The sequence below is a fragment of the Ruditapes philippinarum genome, unplaced genomic scaffold, assembly GCF_026571515.1.
Source record: "Ruditapes philippinarum isolate M1 unplaced genomic scaffold, ASM2657151v2 ctg17162_1_1_1_1, whole genome shotgun sequence".
In the NCBI taxonomy this organism is placed as follows: domain Eukaryota; kingdom Metazoa; phylum Mollusca; class Bivalvia; order Venerida; family Veneridae; genus Ruditapes; species Ruditapes philippinarum.
Genome location: NW_026857926.1, coordinates 1 through 17,661, shown reverse-complemented (window position 1 = coordinate 17,661; position 17,661 = coordinate 1). Strand labels below are relative to the sequence as shown.

At 34.8% G+C, this 17,661-nt stretch overlaps 1 protein-coding gene across 1 annotated transcript; it reads right to left on the bottom strand.

The window, feature by feature from the left end:
• Positions 1-2,070: 2,070 nt before the first annotated feature.
• On the bottom strand, positions 2,071-14,144 carry LOC132751542 (ATP-dependent DNA helicase PIF1-like; the record flags this gene model as incomplete). The annotated part of the gene is given in 2 exon segments (XM_060741722.1): positions 2,071-2,244; positions 13,528-14,144. Coding segments are annotated over 2 exon segments (781 nt in total), but the record flags the coding sequence as incomplete, so codon positions are not given.
• Positions 14,145-17,661: the final 3,517 nt, after the last annotated feature.

Sequence of the window (17,661 nt, the reverse complement as noted above, 5' to 3'; positions counted from 1 at the left end):
TCTGAAAACCGAACACCCCTGGGACTTGTCAAAAAGTTCGGATTTCAGAGGTTTCTGGAATTCAGAGGTTTATGATAATGTGGACAAGACCAAGCCACTAAATGTCAAGGAAAATGTGGCCATTACTGTAATATCATATATCATAGTCTTTTAATCAAGATAAAGATGTGAATGAAAAGAATACATTTATATTTAACACTTTATTTAATACTTTATAATGATAATACTTATATAAAACATACATATATTTTTATGTTTATGCATGTTAGTTACATATTTGCATCTATTTCTACGTTGCTTAATCTGAATAGGTAGCACATACATTAATAATCAATGTTTTACTGTAAATAATAGGTAGCACATATAATTAATGTTTCATTGTAAAATATGCATTTCAGTCACATAAATATGCCTGTTATAATAATCTTTATATCTCATGATAAACAAATTAATTGTCTCTATCTGTTACACTATAATGTACTATGAAACTTATGCAAATTTCTGAAAAGACCATTAGTTAAAGATTGTTCTGTCTTCATTTTAATCAATTAAAGTTTGCTCATTTTTATCTTACCTCCAAATGCCTTTGAATTTCAATCAGTTTGTAAAAATGTTGTTAATTCCATAAACTTACATATTGTCCGCTGCTGGTTAATTAATTATTACCTCAAATGCAATTAAATCCCTAAAGACGTTTGATGCATACATTGTCCCAATTAATAGTCACTTAATCCGCTAATAGACACTTCAAATTAACTGACCGCCGTAAATTACTTTAATTAACCGCATCACTTCAAACATATCGTTTCACAGTTTGTGATTTTAACGCATGTCAAATTACACGATCACCGCTAATTAGTAAACATCAATAGGGAGATTAAATCTTCCTGCAGGGTAAACATTCTCGATTTACAATGTATTTCACACCTTTGGATATTTCCAGTTTTTGGAGGTAAAATTGCATTGATTTTACGAAAATATCGTCCGGAATTCAGAATTTAGAAGTTCCGGAATTCAGAAGTATTATATTAATAGAAAATAGAAGGGAAAAAATTGGGTCCGAAAAAATTGTTCAGTTTTTAGAAGTTTCCAGATTTCAGAAGTTCCGGAATTCAGAAGTTACACTGTACTTAAATTACCAAACTTCTACTACGATTATTCAACACTGAAATATTTACTTATTTGTCTCATGCTTAAATATTTCTTCAGTATGCGATGCACAGTTCCTACCCTCACATCAGCCATTTCTGCAAGCTCCTCAAACCGTTAATAGCCTATCTGTATCAAGCGCTGACTGAATTGACGCGACGCTTGACGCTTTCACAGATTTTTTTCTTCGGACCTATATTTGTCATTCAGGGATGTGACTGTCCCTCAGAAAACTTTTTGTGCCACCTAAACACTAACGTACGACAAACACTGTATTTCCCCTTAGTCTCTTGCAACATTGTAAATGTTTCCGTCGCTGATTTGCCTAAATGCAAGCAAAACTTAATGTTCGCCTGCACTTCAAGACGTTCTTGCGTCATAATCTAAACGAGACAACGTGTCAGATTAACCGTGAACAAATGTTGATAACATCAACGTTTTACGACCAAATGACATCATCTTTCACATGACGTCACTGATATAACGTAAAAACTATTGGTGGAGTTTTACGTTATTGCAAAAATTGTTTCTTACTTTTCTTTATATTATAAGATACGTCTTTAAAAGACAGAACAGATGGGAGGGATATCACGTTACTATGGTTATTGAAATTATCATTTGTATGTCACGTTATATTTTTTCTACCAATGCCGGTAATCTGAACAAGAATAAGTTATATTTAATAATGATACCACATTTTGTTATATTTCATGCTAGAATAAAAAAAATATATGAAGACAGCCTCACTATATATTGAACAGCCCTCGTACACGTTTGACTGTACTTGAATCTTTTTACTTTTCTTAAAATCTGAGTAAATTTTTCTGAAGTTTGATTTTCTAGAAATATTTTGTCTCATCTGGAGGCATGCAGCTTTAAAACGAAGATAAACATAAATTTTATAATACTAATTATAAGTACCAATAATTCTTCTCAAAAGAAAAGATTTTCCAGTCCCTGCACTGCCAGTGAAGAAAATGTTTTGTCCACTTTTTACACTTTCCAATACAGTTTTCTGTTCCTTAGTCAACTTGACTGGGTCAGTTACTGCTTCTGGTGTAGCCCCTGCTTCTAGTAAACTACTTTCTTTCAATCCTGAAAATATTCTTTTCTTTTCGTCATATAAATATTATTATATACATGCAAAAACATGCGAGTTTAAAATTAACTTGCAAGATCTGAATAAAAATGTTTATTATTTGTTTATTTGTAATTTTTAATATATTTTGTACATCAATTTCCACTGAAGGTGTATCATAAAATTTAACAAGAGGGCCATGATGGCCCTTATATCGTTCACCTGATTATTGAGGCTCTGAATTAACATTGTTAGCAACAAATGAAAGGCAGATATAATGCCATCAACTTAAACTGATATCATAACAGGTGAGCTAAAAATGCAGGAGACTGATACCAGTCATTCCCTACCTAAACAAATATAAATGTGGAAATCATCTTTATTAAAGAATTTGTCTGTAGATTTTTTTAAGTCAGACAGACATATAGACAGCTGAATCAACAAAAAAATCTAATCTTAAACTAGAAATGTGTCATCATGCCACGGATGCCCCCGCATGCAGCCAAAATTTCAGAAGGTGCATTAATTTTTTTTTTTCATTTTAAGTTCAAAGCCCTTAAAACTTTTCAATGTTAACACAAACCATTTCCATACAACGTTCAAGGCACTGAAATTATTCAGTCTTAACCTTTAGAAAGAGCATATTGCATATTTGTAGCCAAAATAATGGCTAAAAGAATGAGTGCTGAAACTGAAAGTTCAAAATTTTCCAACATTCAGGAAAGATAAGTTTGTCTATATTCATTGAACCACAACCAAATTCAAACTTAAACTGCTTATTCCTTAGAAGTTAGATGTATCTATATTATTTTCAAAGTGAAAGGGACATAACTCTGCCAAAAAACCATCAAACCATGACCAAATTCCAACTTAATCTGCCCATTCCTTTGACATATCCATATGTCAAATTAAAATTGAATATGTAACACTGTTAGGTAGATAATGAACAGAAACTGTAAATTTCATATTATTTTCAAAGTGAAAGAGGCATTACTCTGCCAAAAATCATTGAACCATGACCAAATTTGAACTTGACCTGGGCATTCCAAAAACATATCCATATGTCAAATTTGAGTTGAATGTGTTGTACCATTGGGGAGATAATAAACGGAAACTGAAAATTTCATATTACTTTCAAAGTGAAAGGGGCATAACTCTGCCAAAAATCATTGAACCATGACCAAATTTGAACTTGACCTGCGCATTCCATTGACGCATCCATATGTCACGTTTGAGTTGAATGTGTTGTACCTTGAGGGAGATAATGAACGGAAACTGAAAATTTCATATTATTTTCAAAGTAAAAGGGGCATAACTCTGCCAAAAATCATCGAACCACGACCAAATTTGAACTTGACCTGCGCATTCCTTTGACGCATCTATATGTCAAGTTTGAGTTGAATGTGTTGTACCTTGAGGGAGATAATGAACGGAAACTGAAAATTTAATATTATTTTCAAAGTGAAAGGGGCATAACTCTGCCAAAAATCATCGAACCATGACCAGATTCGAACTTGACCTGTATTTTCTCATGACATATCCATATGTCAAGTTTGAGTTGATTGTGTTGTACCGTTGGGGAGATAATGAACGGAAACTGAAAATTTCATATTATTTTCAAAGTAAAAGGGGCATAACTCTGCCAAAAATCATTGAACCATAACCAAATTCGAACTTGACCTATATTTTCTCATAACATACCCATATGTCAAGTTTGAGTTGAATGTGTCCAACCGTTCTTGAGATAATGAACGGAAACTGAAATTTCATATTATTTTCAAAGTAAAAGGGGCATAACTCTGCCAAAAATCATCGAACCATGACCAAATTCGAACTTGACCTGTATTTTCTCATGACATATCCATATGTCAAATTTGAGTTGAATGTGCCCAACCGTTCTTAAGATAATGAACGGAAACTGATGATGACGGAATGACAGAATGACGGAAGGACGGAAGGACGGAAGGATGGAAGGACGGAAGGACGGAAGGACGGAATGACGGAACAGGGTAACACTATATGCCCCGGCCATTACATGGCGGGGGCATAAAAAAAAACACAAGAGGGCCATGATGGCCCTTACATTGCTCACCTGATTATCAAGGCTCTGAATTAATGTTATTAGTAATGAGTGAAAGGCAGATACATGTATAATGCCATAAACTTAAACTGATATCATAGCATTCATATCTGCACCTGAAATAGTGCAAATGTTAATAAGTTTTATTCATATAATGATTGTCTTTTATGTGCTGTAGGTTTTTTGACAACCTTTCTAACCAATGTTTAGGATATTTGGGCTAACAATGTTAACCTCTAGAGTGATAAAGTATTTCCATTAATTGGTCTGTGTGAACTAGATAATAACCATGGATAACCCATGTTAAAAGCTATTAGCTAGAAATGATTAAAACAAACCTTCCGACAAATTTTCAGGATATTTGGGATGAAAATATTACCACTAGAATGTAAACAATATTTTTCCATAATTTGGCTTGTGTGACTTAGTTTTTGACCACAGATGGTCCATATTCAAACATGACCTAGAAACCATCTAAACATTACCTTTCTGACTAATTTCCAGGGCATTTGGACTTAAACAGTATCCTCTACAATGTTAGCAAGGTTCTTTCGTATTTTAAGGCTGTGCAACCTAGTTTTTGACCACAGATGAACAATGTTTGATCCTGAGCTAGAAATCATACAAACAACCTTTCTGACCAATTTCCAGGATATTTGGACCAAAACAGTAGCCTCTTAAGCATTAACAAGGTTTTCAATATTTGGGCTGTATGACCTACTTTTTGATTCAAGATGGCCCATATTCAGACTTGAGCTAGAAATCATCTTAACAACCTCAGGGCGTCCAATCATTTCCGATTACAACTAGAAATGTGTCCATAGAACACGGGTGCCCCCACTCGTCCTTGTTCTGTCAATCTCATGAGACTAAATAAAATATTTTTCGGACTACATGTGCCGCAAGTTGAAAACTAAAAATATTTTACTAAGTAAAGGGCAAGAACTTTACAAATACTGAATAAATCCACAAGCAAACCCCAAAGTGCATAAGTACATATGCTGACCAACATTCTTGTAAACTTTTTGAGCTATGCATGAACAAGTTGAAAATTGCAAATTTATACTACTGGTTTCATGACTCTATGTCAAATCCTTTTTGAGTTACATGCGACACATGTTGAAAATTACAAATTTTTACTAAGTCAAGGGCAATAACTCTAACAAGAGCTGTCACAGGAGACAGTGAAGCTTGACTAACAAGAATTTGTAACAGAGTTACCAACGTCCCCCGCCTCATGGTTTTTTATGAAGCATAAAATTGTGCTACTTCAAAAGATTGAGGTATGGATTTCAGGACTTTCAGTCCAAAATTATGATCAATTCTAGACCTGCAAATGCAACAATAAATTTATTAAAGAAATACTAGTAAAATGAAACACGGAATTTAAAATTCTATCATGTTAACCTTTGACCTCTAAGTGTGACCTTGACCTTGGAGGTAGGGGTGCAGGTGTTGTGCATGACATATCGTCTTATTTAAATATTACTATTTGTGCCAAGTATTTTCAAAATCCCTTTAACTATGTAGAAGTTACAGATCAGACACAAAATATACCCTATAACAGACTATGTCAATCTTTGACCTTTAAGTGTGACCTTGGAGGTAGGGACCCACGTTTTGTGCCTGACATATCATCTTATTCTTGTGATTATTTGTGCAAAGTATTTTTAAAATCCCAGGTTATGGACTGGACACAAAATATACCCTATTACAGACTATGTAAATCTTTGACCTCTATGTGTGACCTTGACCTTGGAGATAGGGACACATGTGTTATGCATGACATATCATCTTATCATTGTGACTATTTGTGCCTAGTTATTTAAAATCCTGAAGAAGTTCTAGATCAGACACAAACTAGAACTGCCACTATCATGGCTTGAATACCCCCGCATACCACTTTGTCAGAATCAACAGTGGCCATTTAGAGCTCAAGGACAACCTCCCTGCAAAATCTGAGGTTATGCCAGTGCATTGCTAAGTTATGTATTCTACATGCTTCAAATGTGAAAATGTCAAAATCAATAAATTGCGGACAGGACATTCTTTAGCAATTGAGAACAAAAGCTTTTTTTGTCAAGGTCCCTGTGACCTTGACCTTTGACCCAGTGACCTCAAAATCAATAGGGGTCACCTTATAGTCATGATCAACATCCATGCCAAATATGAAGACTGTGGGTCAAAGGAATCTTAAGGAGTGGACAAACTTTTTGAAGTCAAAGTCCCTATGACCTTGACCTTTGATCCAGTGACCTCAAAATCAAAATGGTCATCTACTAATCATGATCAACATCCATGCCAAATATGAAGACTGTGGGTCAAAGTAATCTAAAGTTATTGGGCAGACAAACTTTTTAAAGTCAAAGTCCCTGTGACCTTGACCTTTGACCTGGTGACCTCAAAATCAATAGGGGTCATCTACTAATCATGACTAACCTCCATGCCAAATATGAAGACTGTGGGTCAAAGGAATCTTAAGTTATTGGGCGGACAAGCTTTTTGAAGTCAAGGCCCCTGTGACCTTGACCTTTGACCTGGTGACCTCAAAATCAATAGGGGTCATCCACTAATCATGACGTACCTCCATGCCAAATATGAAGACTGTGGGTCAAAGGAATCTTAAGTTATAGGGCAGACAAGCTTTTTGAAGTCAAGGCCCCTGTGACCTTGACCTTTGACCTGGTGACCTCAAAGTCAATAGGGGTCATCTACTTATCATGACTAGCCTTCATGTCAAATATGAAGACTGTGGGTCAAAGGAATCTTAAGTTATTGGGTGGTCAAGCTTTCTGAAGTGAAGGCCCCTGTGACCTTGACCTTTGACCTGATGACCTCAAAATCAATAGGGGTCATGTACTAATCATGACTTACCTCCATGCCAAATATGAAGACTGTGGGTCAAAGGAATCTTAAGTTATTGGGCGGACAAGCTTTTTGAAGTCAAGGCCCCTGTGACCTTGACCTTTGACCTGGTGACCTCAAAATCAATAGGGATCATCTACTAATCATGACTTACCTCCATGCCAAATATGAAGACTGTGGGTCAAAGGAATCTTAAGTTATTGGGCGGACAAGCTTTTTGAAGTCAAGGCCCCTGTGACCTTGACCTTTGACCTAGTGACCTCAAAATCAATAGGGATCATCTACTAATCATGACTAACCTCCATGCCAAATATGAAGACTGTAGGTCAAAGGAATCTTAAGTTATTGGGCGGACAAGCTTTTTAAAGTCAAGGCCCCTGTGACCTTGACCTTTGACCTGGTGACCTCAAAATCAATTGGGGTCATCTACTAATCATGACTAACTACCATGCCAAATATGAAGACTGTGGGTCAAAGGAATCTTAAGTTATAGGGCGGAAATGAAAAAACCGACGGCCGGACGGACGGACGGCCGGACGGACGGACAAGCTGATTCCAGTATACCCCCCTTACAACTTTGTTGTGCGGGGGTATAAATATACCCTAAAACAGACTATGTTAACTTTTGACCTCTAAGTTAGTGTGACCTTGAACTTGGAGGTAGGGATGCAGGTGTTGCGCAACACACATTGTCTTATTATAGTGACTATTTGTGGCAAGTATTTACAAAATCCTTTGATCTATGAAAAAGTTATGGACTGGACACAAAATATACCCTGTAAAAGACTATGTTAATCTTTGACCTCCAAGTGTGACCTTGACCTTGGAGGTAGGTGACCGGTTGTTACTCATGACACATTGTGTCATTATTGTGAACATTTGTGGCAAGTATTTACAAAATCCCTTCAAAGATAAGAAAGTTATGGACCGGACACGACATATACCATCAAATAGACAATGTTGACCTTGAATGAACAAGTGCTACCTTGACCCTGGAGGTAGGGGTCTGGTTGTTGTGAATGACACATCGTCTTATTATAACAAACATTTGTGCCAAGTTATTTCAGCTTTCTTTGATAAATGAAAAAGTTATGGACTGGACACAAAATATACCCTGTAATAGACTATGTTAATCTTTGACCTCCAAGTGTGACCTTGACCTTGGAGGTAGGTGACCGGTTGTTACTCATGACACATCGTCTCATTATTGTGAACAATTGTGGCAAGTATTTACAAAATCCCTTCAAAGATAAGAAAGTTATGGACTGGACACGACATATACCATCAAATAGACAATGTTGACCTTGAATGAGCAAGTGCGACCTTGACCCTGGAGGAAGGGGTCTGGTTGATGCTCATGACACATCGTCTTATTATAACAAACATTTGTACCAAGTTATTTTAGATTCCTTTGATAAATGAAAAAGTTATGGACCGGACACAAAATATACCCTGTAATAGACTATGTTAACATTTTACCTCCAAGTGAGACCTTGACCTTGGGAGGTAGGTGACCGGTTGTTGCGCATGACACATTGTCTCATTATTGTGAACAATTGTGGCAAGTATTTACAAAATCCCTTCAAAGATAAGAAAGTTATGGACCGGACACGACATATACCATCAAATCTTGAATGAGCAAGTGCGACCTTGACCTTGGAGGTAGGGGTCTGGTTGTTGCGCATGACACATCGTCTTATTATAACAAACGTTTGTGCCAACTTATTTCAGATTCCTTTGATAAATGACAAAAGTTATGAACCTGACACGAAAGTGTGACGGACGGACGGACGGACAGACGGAGCCTATTACTATATCCCCCTTTTTTCTTCGAAAAGGCGGGGGACAATAAAATACTGAACGCAGTAAGGAAAACAAAACTATGAAAGAAAAATCAATTATGTATAATTATGTATTAAGTTATAGTAAAAAAGTAACATATGTTAACACAAATTTCAAGTTCAAGGGGAATAATTCTGGAAATAGTCACACTAGAGTTATGAACCTTGCCACACAATATATGTGTAATGATAAGAAATATATATTTGAAGTTTGAAATAGATACCTTAAAAAGTAAAGAAGTTATAATATTTGTTAAAGAAAATCTTAAGTTCAAAGAGAGATAAATCTGAAATATTGCTTCAAGAGTTATGAATCTTGTCACCTAAGATGTAATTGATGATAAGGAATATTTTTAGTATTTGAAGTTTGAGGTAGATACTGTACAGATAACGAGGAATATGCAAATTCCTGCGAGTAACGAGTAATTACAAAAAGCGTGACTCCGAGTGGATTATAAATTTCTCGTACACAAAAGAGTGACTCCGCGTCGATAACGAGTGACAATTAAGTCAGCGGGACTCCGTGAATCTCCGAGTCAAAAAGAGTGACTCCGAGTAAATAAGACTGATTTGGTATGCTTTATTTATTTATTAATATAATGCTCTACCTCTAAACTAAAATCCTTGAACGCATGTATTATTCATTCAAAATAAAAATGTTGTAGAAAATTCTTCGTTGATGTAAAGTATCACAAGTGAAAACGAAGGTAGACAGACTTGATTCATTAATATCAAAAGGAAAGAATAACCAAGATTTCCCGCAATTCCCGTGTCACTTAGTGTCAAAAACCTATTTAATTTAGTATTCTAAAACAGTAAAATATAGATGAGCTTCATTTTTGCCTTGTTTATAAAAATTTATAATCATTGTGTAAGCAAAAAAACAAGCAAATTCGTTGAATTTATATCCCCCGCCGAGTACTGGTTATTATTAACACAACAACTGAAGACATAAGGCTTTATTTATATATTAATCATGGCATAAACAGTAATATTCTTTGAACTTGATAAATATTCAGGGCAATAACAGGGCCATAACTTTGTGTTAAATAGTAAAATCTGGAAATGCCAATGAGATGTATGCATACTACATAACTAATCAAGGGCCATAAATCTGAGTTATAAGTATCTGACTGGAACAAGGCGACTATATGCATATCTCCTCTTAGTATCCCATAAAGTTTCATTGAATTCCAGCCAGTAGTAGCAGAGAAGTAGCGAGGAAACAAATATTTTTCTATATGGATACTGCATAACTAATCCAAGGGCCATAACTCTGAATTAAAGTGTCTGACCGGAACAAGCCGACAATATGCGCATCTCCTCTTGGTATTGAAGGTTCCCATAAAGTTTCGTTGAATTCCAGCCAGTAGTTGCAGAGAAGTAGTGCGGAAACGATTTTTACTCTATATGCATACTACATAACTAATCAAGGGCCATAACTCTGAGTTAAAGTGTCTGACCGGAACAAGCCGACGATATGCGCATCTCCTCTTGATATTGATGATTCCCATAAAGTTTTGTTGAATTCCAGCCAGTAGTTGCAGAGAACTACTCCGGAAACAAAATTTTACTCTATATGCATTCTACATAACTTATCAAGGGCCATAACTCTGAGTTAAAGTGTCTGACCGGAACAAGCTGACGATATGCGCATCTCCTCTTGATATTGATTATTCCCATAAAGTTTTGTTGAATTCCAGCCAGTAGTTGCAGAGAACTACTCCGGAAACAAAATTTTACTCTATATGCATTCTACATAACTTATCAAGGGCCATAACTCTGAGTTAAAGGGTCTGACCGGAACAAGCTGAAGATATGCGCATCTCCTCTTGATATTGATGATTCCCATAAAGTTTCGTTGAATTCCAGCTAGTAGTTGCAGAGAACTACTCCGGAAACGAAATTCGGACGGACGGACGGACGTACTTACCAAATGGTACTTATTTGACTATTCCTTTGATCTTTTTTTGAGCCATTTTTAGTCACACAAGGCTTAAAAAAAGACACACAAGTAAAAACGGAATGAATAGGATCAAAGAGAATTTACTGTTATCTATTGTTCTCCAAGTCACACAAGTACCTCTGGGTTTGTAAGGATGGACTGACGGACAGACGAACAAGGGTAAATCTATGTGGGGGCACAAAAATATAGGATTGCCATCAAAATATAGGATTTTTCATGGCCTAAATATAGGGAGATATAGGAATAGAAACAAGCCAAAGTAAGTCTATAATTATAACCTTGCAATAAAAAAAACCCTTAACTCCCAAAACAGAGACCAATTTTCATTTGGATTTGTTAGTCGTATTTCTTTTTAGAAGAAAAAAAACTTATTTGAGGATTGTTACAGACAATAAATAAGTGTTGAAAGATGTGTAAACATTCAAAAAGCAGCTAAGAAATTGGAAAACATGGAATTGTTGAAGACTGCCATACAAACACTTGGTTGTTTACTTATTCTTCGGGCTAACGGCTGTCATTACGTTTTCAAGTTTTCATATTGCATTAGGCAGTTATTGCTCATAGGATACTTAAATATGCCCAAATGTCATCAAGAGCAGTTTGCAAGTGGAAGGAATTTTATTTTTCAGACTGTAAAAAATTATGAAACAAAAAATTTAGAGACGATATTTGGTGATTGGTAATTTGAAATTTGGTGATTGGTAATTTGAATGAATGGGGAAAATCTTGAAAAAGTAGTTTCGTTATTGAAAAGTGTGAAATTATATTTTATTAATTTTCAGTGAGAAATTATCAAATATAATTTTCACAGATAAATCAGTAATCCACTGAAAAGCATAAAATAAATACATATAAGGAAAATCAATGACACCCTAGACCAAGGCCAATTTTGACCCCAGGTCTATTAAAATTTGAACAATTTTTGTAGAGTTATGCAAAATATCTAAGCTCTAGGCCATGCACTTTCAGAGATTTTTAAAGATTTCATTTTAAAAATCTTTTTTTAGCCCTCCTTTGAGCAGAACCATTTGATCAATTTTAGTAGAGCTTCATGCTAAGAACACATACATGTGACCTTTTTTCAGTGATCAAGTGGGAGATTTTTCTTCAAAATGAGGGAGATTTTAGAATTTGCAATAAACAAAGAAGGAAGTTCTGACATCAAAAATAGGGAGATTTCCTTCATTTGCGAAAATACTCATTTTAAGAAAAATCTTTGAACATATGGCTGCAGAAAGTGGGAGACTCCCGCTAAAAATGGGAGAATTCACACGTATGGGAACATCCAAGGAATATTTCATCAAATTTGGCTGATTGGTTTCTGAGAAGAATATAAAAAGTTAAAAAAGTTGACGATGGACACCTGTTGGAACATGGATGCCGGAAAAATTTTGATCATAAATGCTCAAACTTTTTTTATGAAAATTCTAAGTTTACTGGTCAGGGACTATCAACCGGACACTTTTGAATATTTTTCCATACATATTTCATAATTTTAAAGCTTTAGACTTTAAAATTTGACACAGTACAGCTAGGTTCTTCTCCTAACTGGTGAACAAATTTGTTTATTTCTGATTATGTTGACACTCATATCTGAGGCCCATAGGGGTATCAAAGTTACCTGAACTGTCCACACTACAGTACCATGTGTCCGGACAGATATGCACATGACCTTGATTTAATCCAGTTAAAAGCTTTGGTGTTTTTAATAAACAAGATCCTGAAGTTTTGAATATTCTATGGTTTACTCTTCAAATGATAATAGCTAGTATGAGAGGTTAGGTTGCTCTCTTGATGTCCAAATTTTCAACGTCAACGTTCTTGAAATAGACAGTAATATATTACCGTTTACGAAAGAAAAACAATAAATTGAATTACTTTATTATAGAAGAAACATGCATTTATTGTTGATAAAAAGCGACTGATTGATCAAAAACCACTGCACAAAGAAAGCTTTTTTAGGGCCATCCAGGTTTGATGGTTGTCAGGTTTGGGTGGTCCCCAACTAGTAAGTGGGGGATAAATCTAATAATTTTGGTGCTAGAGTTGAGAACCTTGATGTGCATAATCTACATACTGTCATCTATCCATATTTCAAGTTTCATAAAAATATTTTCAGTACTTATTGAGTTATCACAAATATTGTTATATTTGCCAGATTTAAGTCTAATTGTTGCCATCATAAGCAACTAAATTTGTCTACATAGGAAGAAAAGAAAAGTGCATTATCTCCAGACTGCCATTTACCCATATTTCAAATATCATAAAAATATTTTCAGTGCTTTTTGCGCTATCACAGGTTATATTTGCCATATTTTAAATCTATCTGTTGCCATACCAACAGATTTTTTCAACATAGGAAGAAAAGAAAAAGAGATGTGCATAATCTCTAGACTGCCATCTACCCATATTTCAAGTTTCATAAAAATATTTTCAGTTCTTTTTGCATTACCATGAGATCCAGTTTTAAAGACGGATGAACAGACAGACGGACGGAGGGTAAACCTGAAGTTCCCTCAGGTTAAACTGGTAGGGGACTAATAAATACCTATTATACCCTTAACATCGCTACACATGAGTTTTCGTGCCATTTTACTTCCAGGAGGTTGCTGATTTTCTATATCATTTGCACATCTTTTCCGCTTTCCTTTAGGAGTGTATAAATCAGATTTTTCTGCCAATTTCGCTTTCACCTCATGAGCTTCTTTTAAATCCCTCATTGTCAATGGACTTATTTCTTCAAAAGTCCTAGGTAGATCAGACTTCCACTTCATCCGATCACTTACAAAACCTTTCTTTTTTAAACACTCAAGCTTAGTTGTCAGTGTTTTGAGAAACATTACCAGTTTATCTGGAGCACAGTTTGAAACCATTACTTGAGTGTTTTCTGTTGGAAGTTTTATTGTGGCTTTGCCATCCTTAACAAATTTCTTGTGCACCAACACATCTTTAACTGTATATTTCATCTCACGCTTATTAGGAAAATTTATGCATAGTATTACATCCCTAAATTCATTTCTTCCTAGAGTGAAAGTCACACTTTTATGTTGCATCTTTCTGAGTGTTTCCCCTCCAGCTGAAAGCTCCTCTACTGTAGCAGTACATGTGATTGCATTAAGATCCATAGCTAGAAAATAAATGTAAAAATTAATCATAAATATTACATGTACTTTAAAAATGAATTTAAAATTTGATTTAATAGTACATTTAATAATGTAAACAAGATTGCATTTGTCACCGCATTAATACAACACTAAATGAGTAGGAACAAAAGAAGATTATTTGTGTTTCTATTAGGGGTGTAACAATACGGCAAAAAACGTATTGCAATATATTGCCATTTTGTCAAAGCGTATTGCAATATATTGCAATACGTATTGTCAGGTATATGTTTATTATTATTATTATTATTATATGTATATATTCTTAGTAGAAACTTAATAAAAATGTAAGGAATAAATAGAAAGTAAAGTGTCACACAATTTGATAAACAAAACTAGTCGCGCGTGTCCTTTAACACCTGGGCCGCTTATGTAAATTATGCAGCCGCTTACTTACTTTTAAGTGTACTAGTTGTCGGATATTTTTTATCTTACGTTGACGCCAATAAAATTCACCAATAAAAGATTTTATGCGAAATTTGTATGAAATTAGAAGGCGATTAATTGAAAATAATGATTTTAATAAAATACCGGTTTTTCCAAAAATCGTACTGCGGTACGAAATTTATTTTTTCATATTGCAATATATCGGTATATCGGTAAACCGTTACACCTTAGTTTCTATACAGTTGAACTTTGCCATAATGCAGTAGTGTCTAGTGACTTTGGGGGTCAAATGAGAGGCAACATGCAGATGTGTCTAATTTTCAGATACATAGGACATAGTATTATAACATCAAAGGACAAGAAAGTATGTCACATCATAACAAGAGCTGTCACAGGAGACAGCGAAGCTCGACTAATAAAATACTGGACGCAGTAAGGAGGACAAAACTATGAAAGAAAAATCAATTATGTATTAAGTTATAGTTAAAAAATAACATTTGTTAACATAAATTCCAAGATCAAGGGGAATAATTCAAGAAATAGTCACGCCAGAGTTATGTTGTTGTCACACAACATGTGTATAATGATAAGAAATATATATTTGAAGTTTGAAGTAGATATCTTAAAAAGTAAAGAAGTTATAATATTTCTTAAAGAAAATCTTAAGTTCAAAGAGAGAAAAATCTGTAAATATTGCTTCAAGAGTTATGAACATTGTCACATAAAATGTAATTGATGATAAGAAATAAGTATTTGAAGTTTGAGTTTGATACCTGTTATAAAGTTATAGTAAAAAATAACATTTTTCTAGTATAAAAATCTAAGTTTATGGGGAGATAATTCTTGCAATATTGGTGCTAGAGTTATGAACCTTGTCACATAAGATGGGGATGATGAATAGGTACATATATATTTGAAGTATGAGGTTGATCCCTTAAGAAGTAAGGAAGTTACAGTAAAAAAATAGTATTTTTTAAGGAAAATTCTAAGTTCAAGGCGAGATAAATCTGAAAATATTGGTGCTAGAGTTATGAACCTTGTCATGGTGCTAGAGTTATGAACATTGTCACATAAGATGTGGTTGATGATAAGGAACATATATTTGAAGTTTGAAGTTGATACCTTAAGAAATGACAAAGTTATAGTGAAAAATATTTTACTGCACCAAAACTTTAATCTGAAATCTGCAGGGCCTTTTCACTAGTTTTGGGGAAGGCGCCCTAGCCCTTTTTGTGGGGAAAAAATGCGCGATTTCCACATTTTTGGGGAAAATATCATATTTTCACACATTTCGGGGGAATATCATAATTTATTTGCATATCTTCCTCCAATCACATTTAAGGTTTACTATAGTAATAAGCTTTCTGTCCAACAGGAGTAAAAAACATTTTTTACAGATCAATTTATTGACCCTTTATATTAACTCATATTTCCTATTTATAGTATTTTATGTTGGTCATGTGAGAGTTCTTGGTTTGATTCAGAGGGTACATTATTATTATCAGTTTACACTGTATTACTGGCACTGATGTGCTAGGCTCGCTATTTCCGACAGTTGGGCATGTTGTGCTACTCGGACACAAGGTCATCAATTCATTCAATTTTTAATAAACAATTACAAACGTCACTCAATCGTATTTTCTTCTTGTTCTGTGACATTGTTTACATTAGTGACATCGTATCGGTCGCCATATTGTCGTAAAAAATCACATGTGCACTAAAAAATAAGGCAGCAGGGATTTCCCATGCTGTTTTTAGAAAGTTGCAAACTCAGACTGAGGCTCTGAGTTAACATCAATTGTATTAAATCAAGGTATCCCTCTATTGGGTTATTGAATTATTAGCCTTCATTGGACAAAACAATTATCTATTTTAAAACAAGAAAGTTTCTTTACAAGTTTTATTCTTCAGTTAAAGGGGAAATATTTGCCAGAAGGGGAAATTTAGACTGTTTTTTGGGGAAAAAAGGTAGTAATTTGGCTTGGGGAAGTAGCCTGATACAGGCTACAGCAAAGAAGGGGAAAAAGACCCTGATCTGGATGCGGACGCTGACGCCGACGCCGGCGAGTAGGACTGTGAGCTCTCCATATACTTCGTATAGTCGAGCTTAAAATCTAGGTCAGCTGATTTAAAAGTTCAATTTTACTGTGCATATGGTCAAAATTTCAAAGCTGTACATCAAAGGACAAGAAAGGAAAGTACATATTCCATCAAAGGACAAGAAAGGAAAGTAGGTCACTTGTCAAAATCTAGGTCAGCTGATTTTAAAGTTCAATTTTACTTCTCAGACTGTGCACATAGTATAAATTTCATGTCTGTGCATCAAAGGACAAGAAAGTAGGTCACTGTAATATCCCCTTGGGCAGAAAAACATTTTGACCCCAAGGTTTTAATTTTAAAATCTTGATACAGGTCCACCAGACAATGTTTCATGATGATTATCTAAGCTCTAGCTTTTTCCTACTCAAAAACATTTGTTTTTAAATTAGTTTCTGTTGGTAGTGTATGATGTCATAACGAAAATCAACTAGAACTATCACTAAATGTGATTAATACCCCCGCAAGACTGCTTCGGAAATGAGGAAGTTACTAGTAACAGAATACCTTGCAAAAGAATTGAAATAGAGTTATGGTTAAAGATAGCTGTGGTTCTTGTATGTTGCATTTCTTTTTAATGTGGTTGACAAATGATGAAGTTTTATTGAATTACTCTGTAATAAGGCCAGAAAGAGTTACGCTTCTTGAGCACTGCAATCCTCTCATTGCTCTTGACCATTGTATGAAGTTGTATTGAATTCTACACATTAGTTTTGCACCGGACAAGGAAAAGGAATAAAGGGCAATAACTCTACAAATACTGAAGATGGAGTTATGGTTATTGTTCCACTCATAGCCATTGGCCATTGTATTAAGTTGTATTTAATTCCAACTACTAGTTTTCAAGTTATGCACTGGATAAAAAAGTAACAAAGGGCAATAATTGTAATTTGTCCAAATAGAGTTATGGTTCTTGTGCACTGCACTTCATTTCACTGCCCTTGTCTATTGTATGAAGTTTCATTGAATTCCAACCATTAATTTTCAAGTTAATGCACTGGACAATGAAAAGTAACAAAGGGCAGAAACTCTTAAAT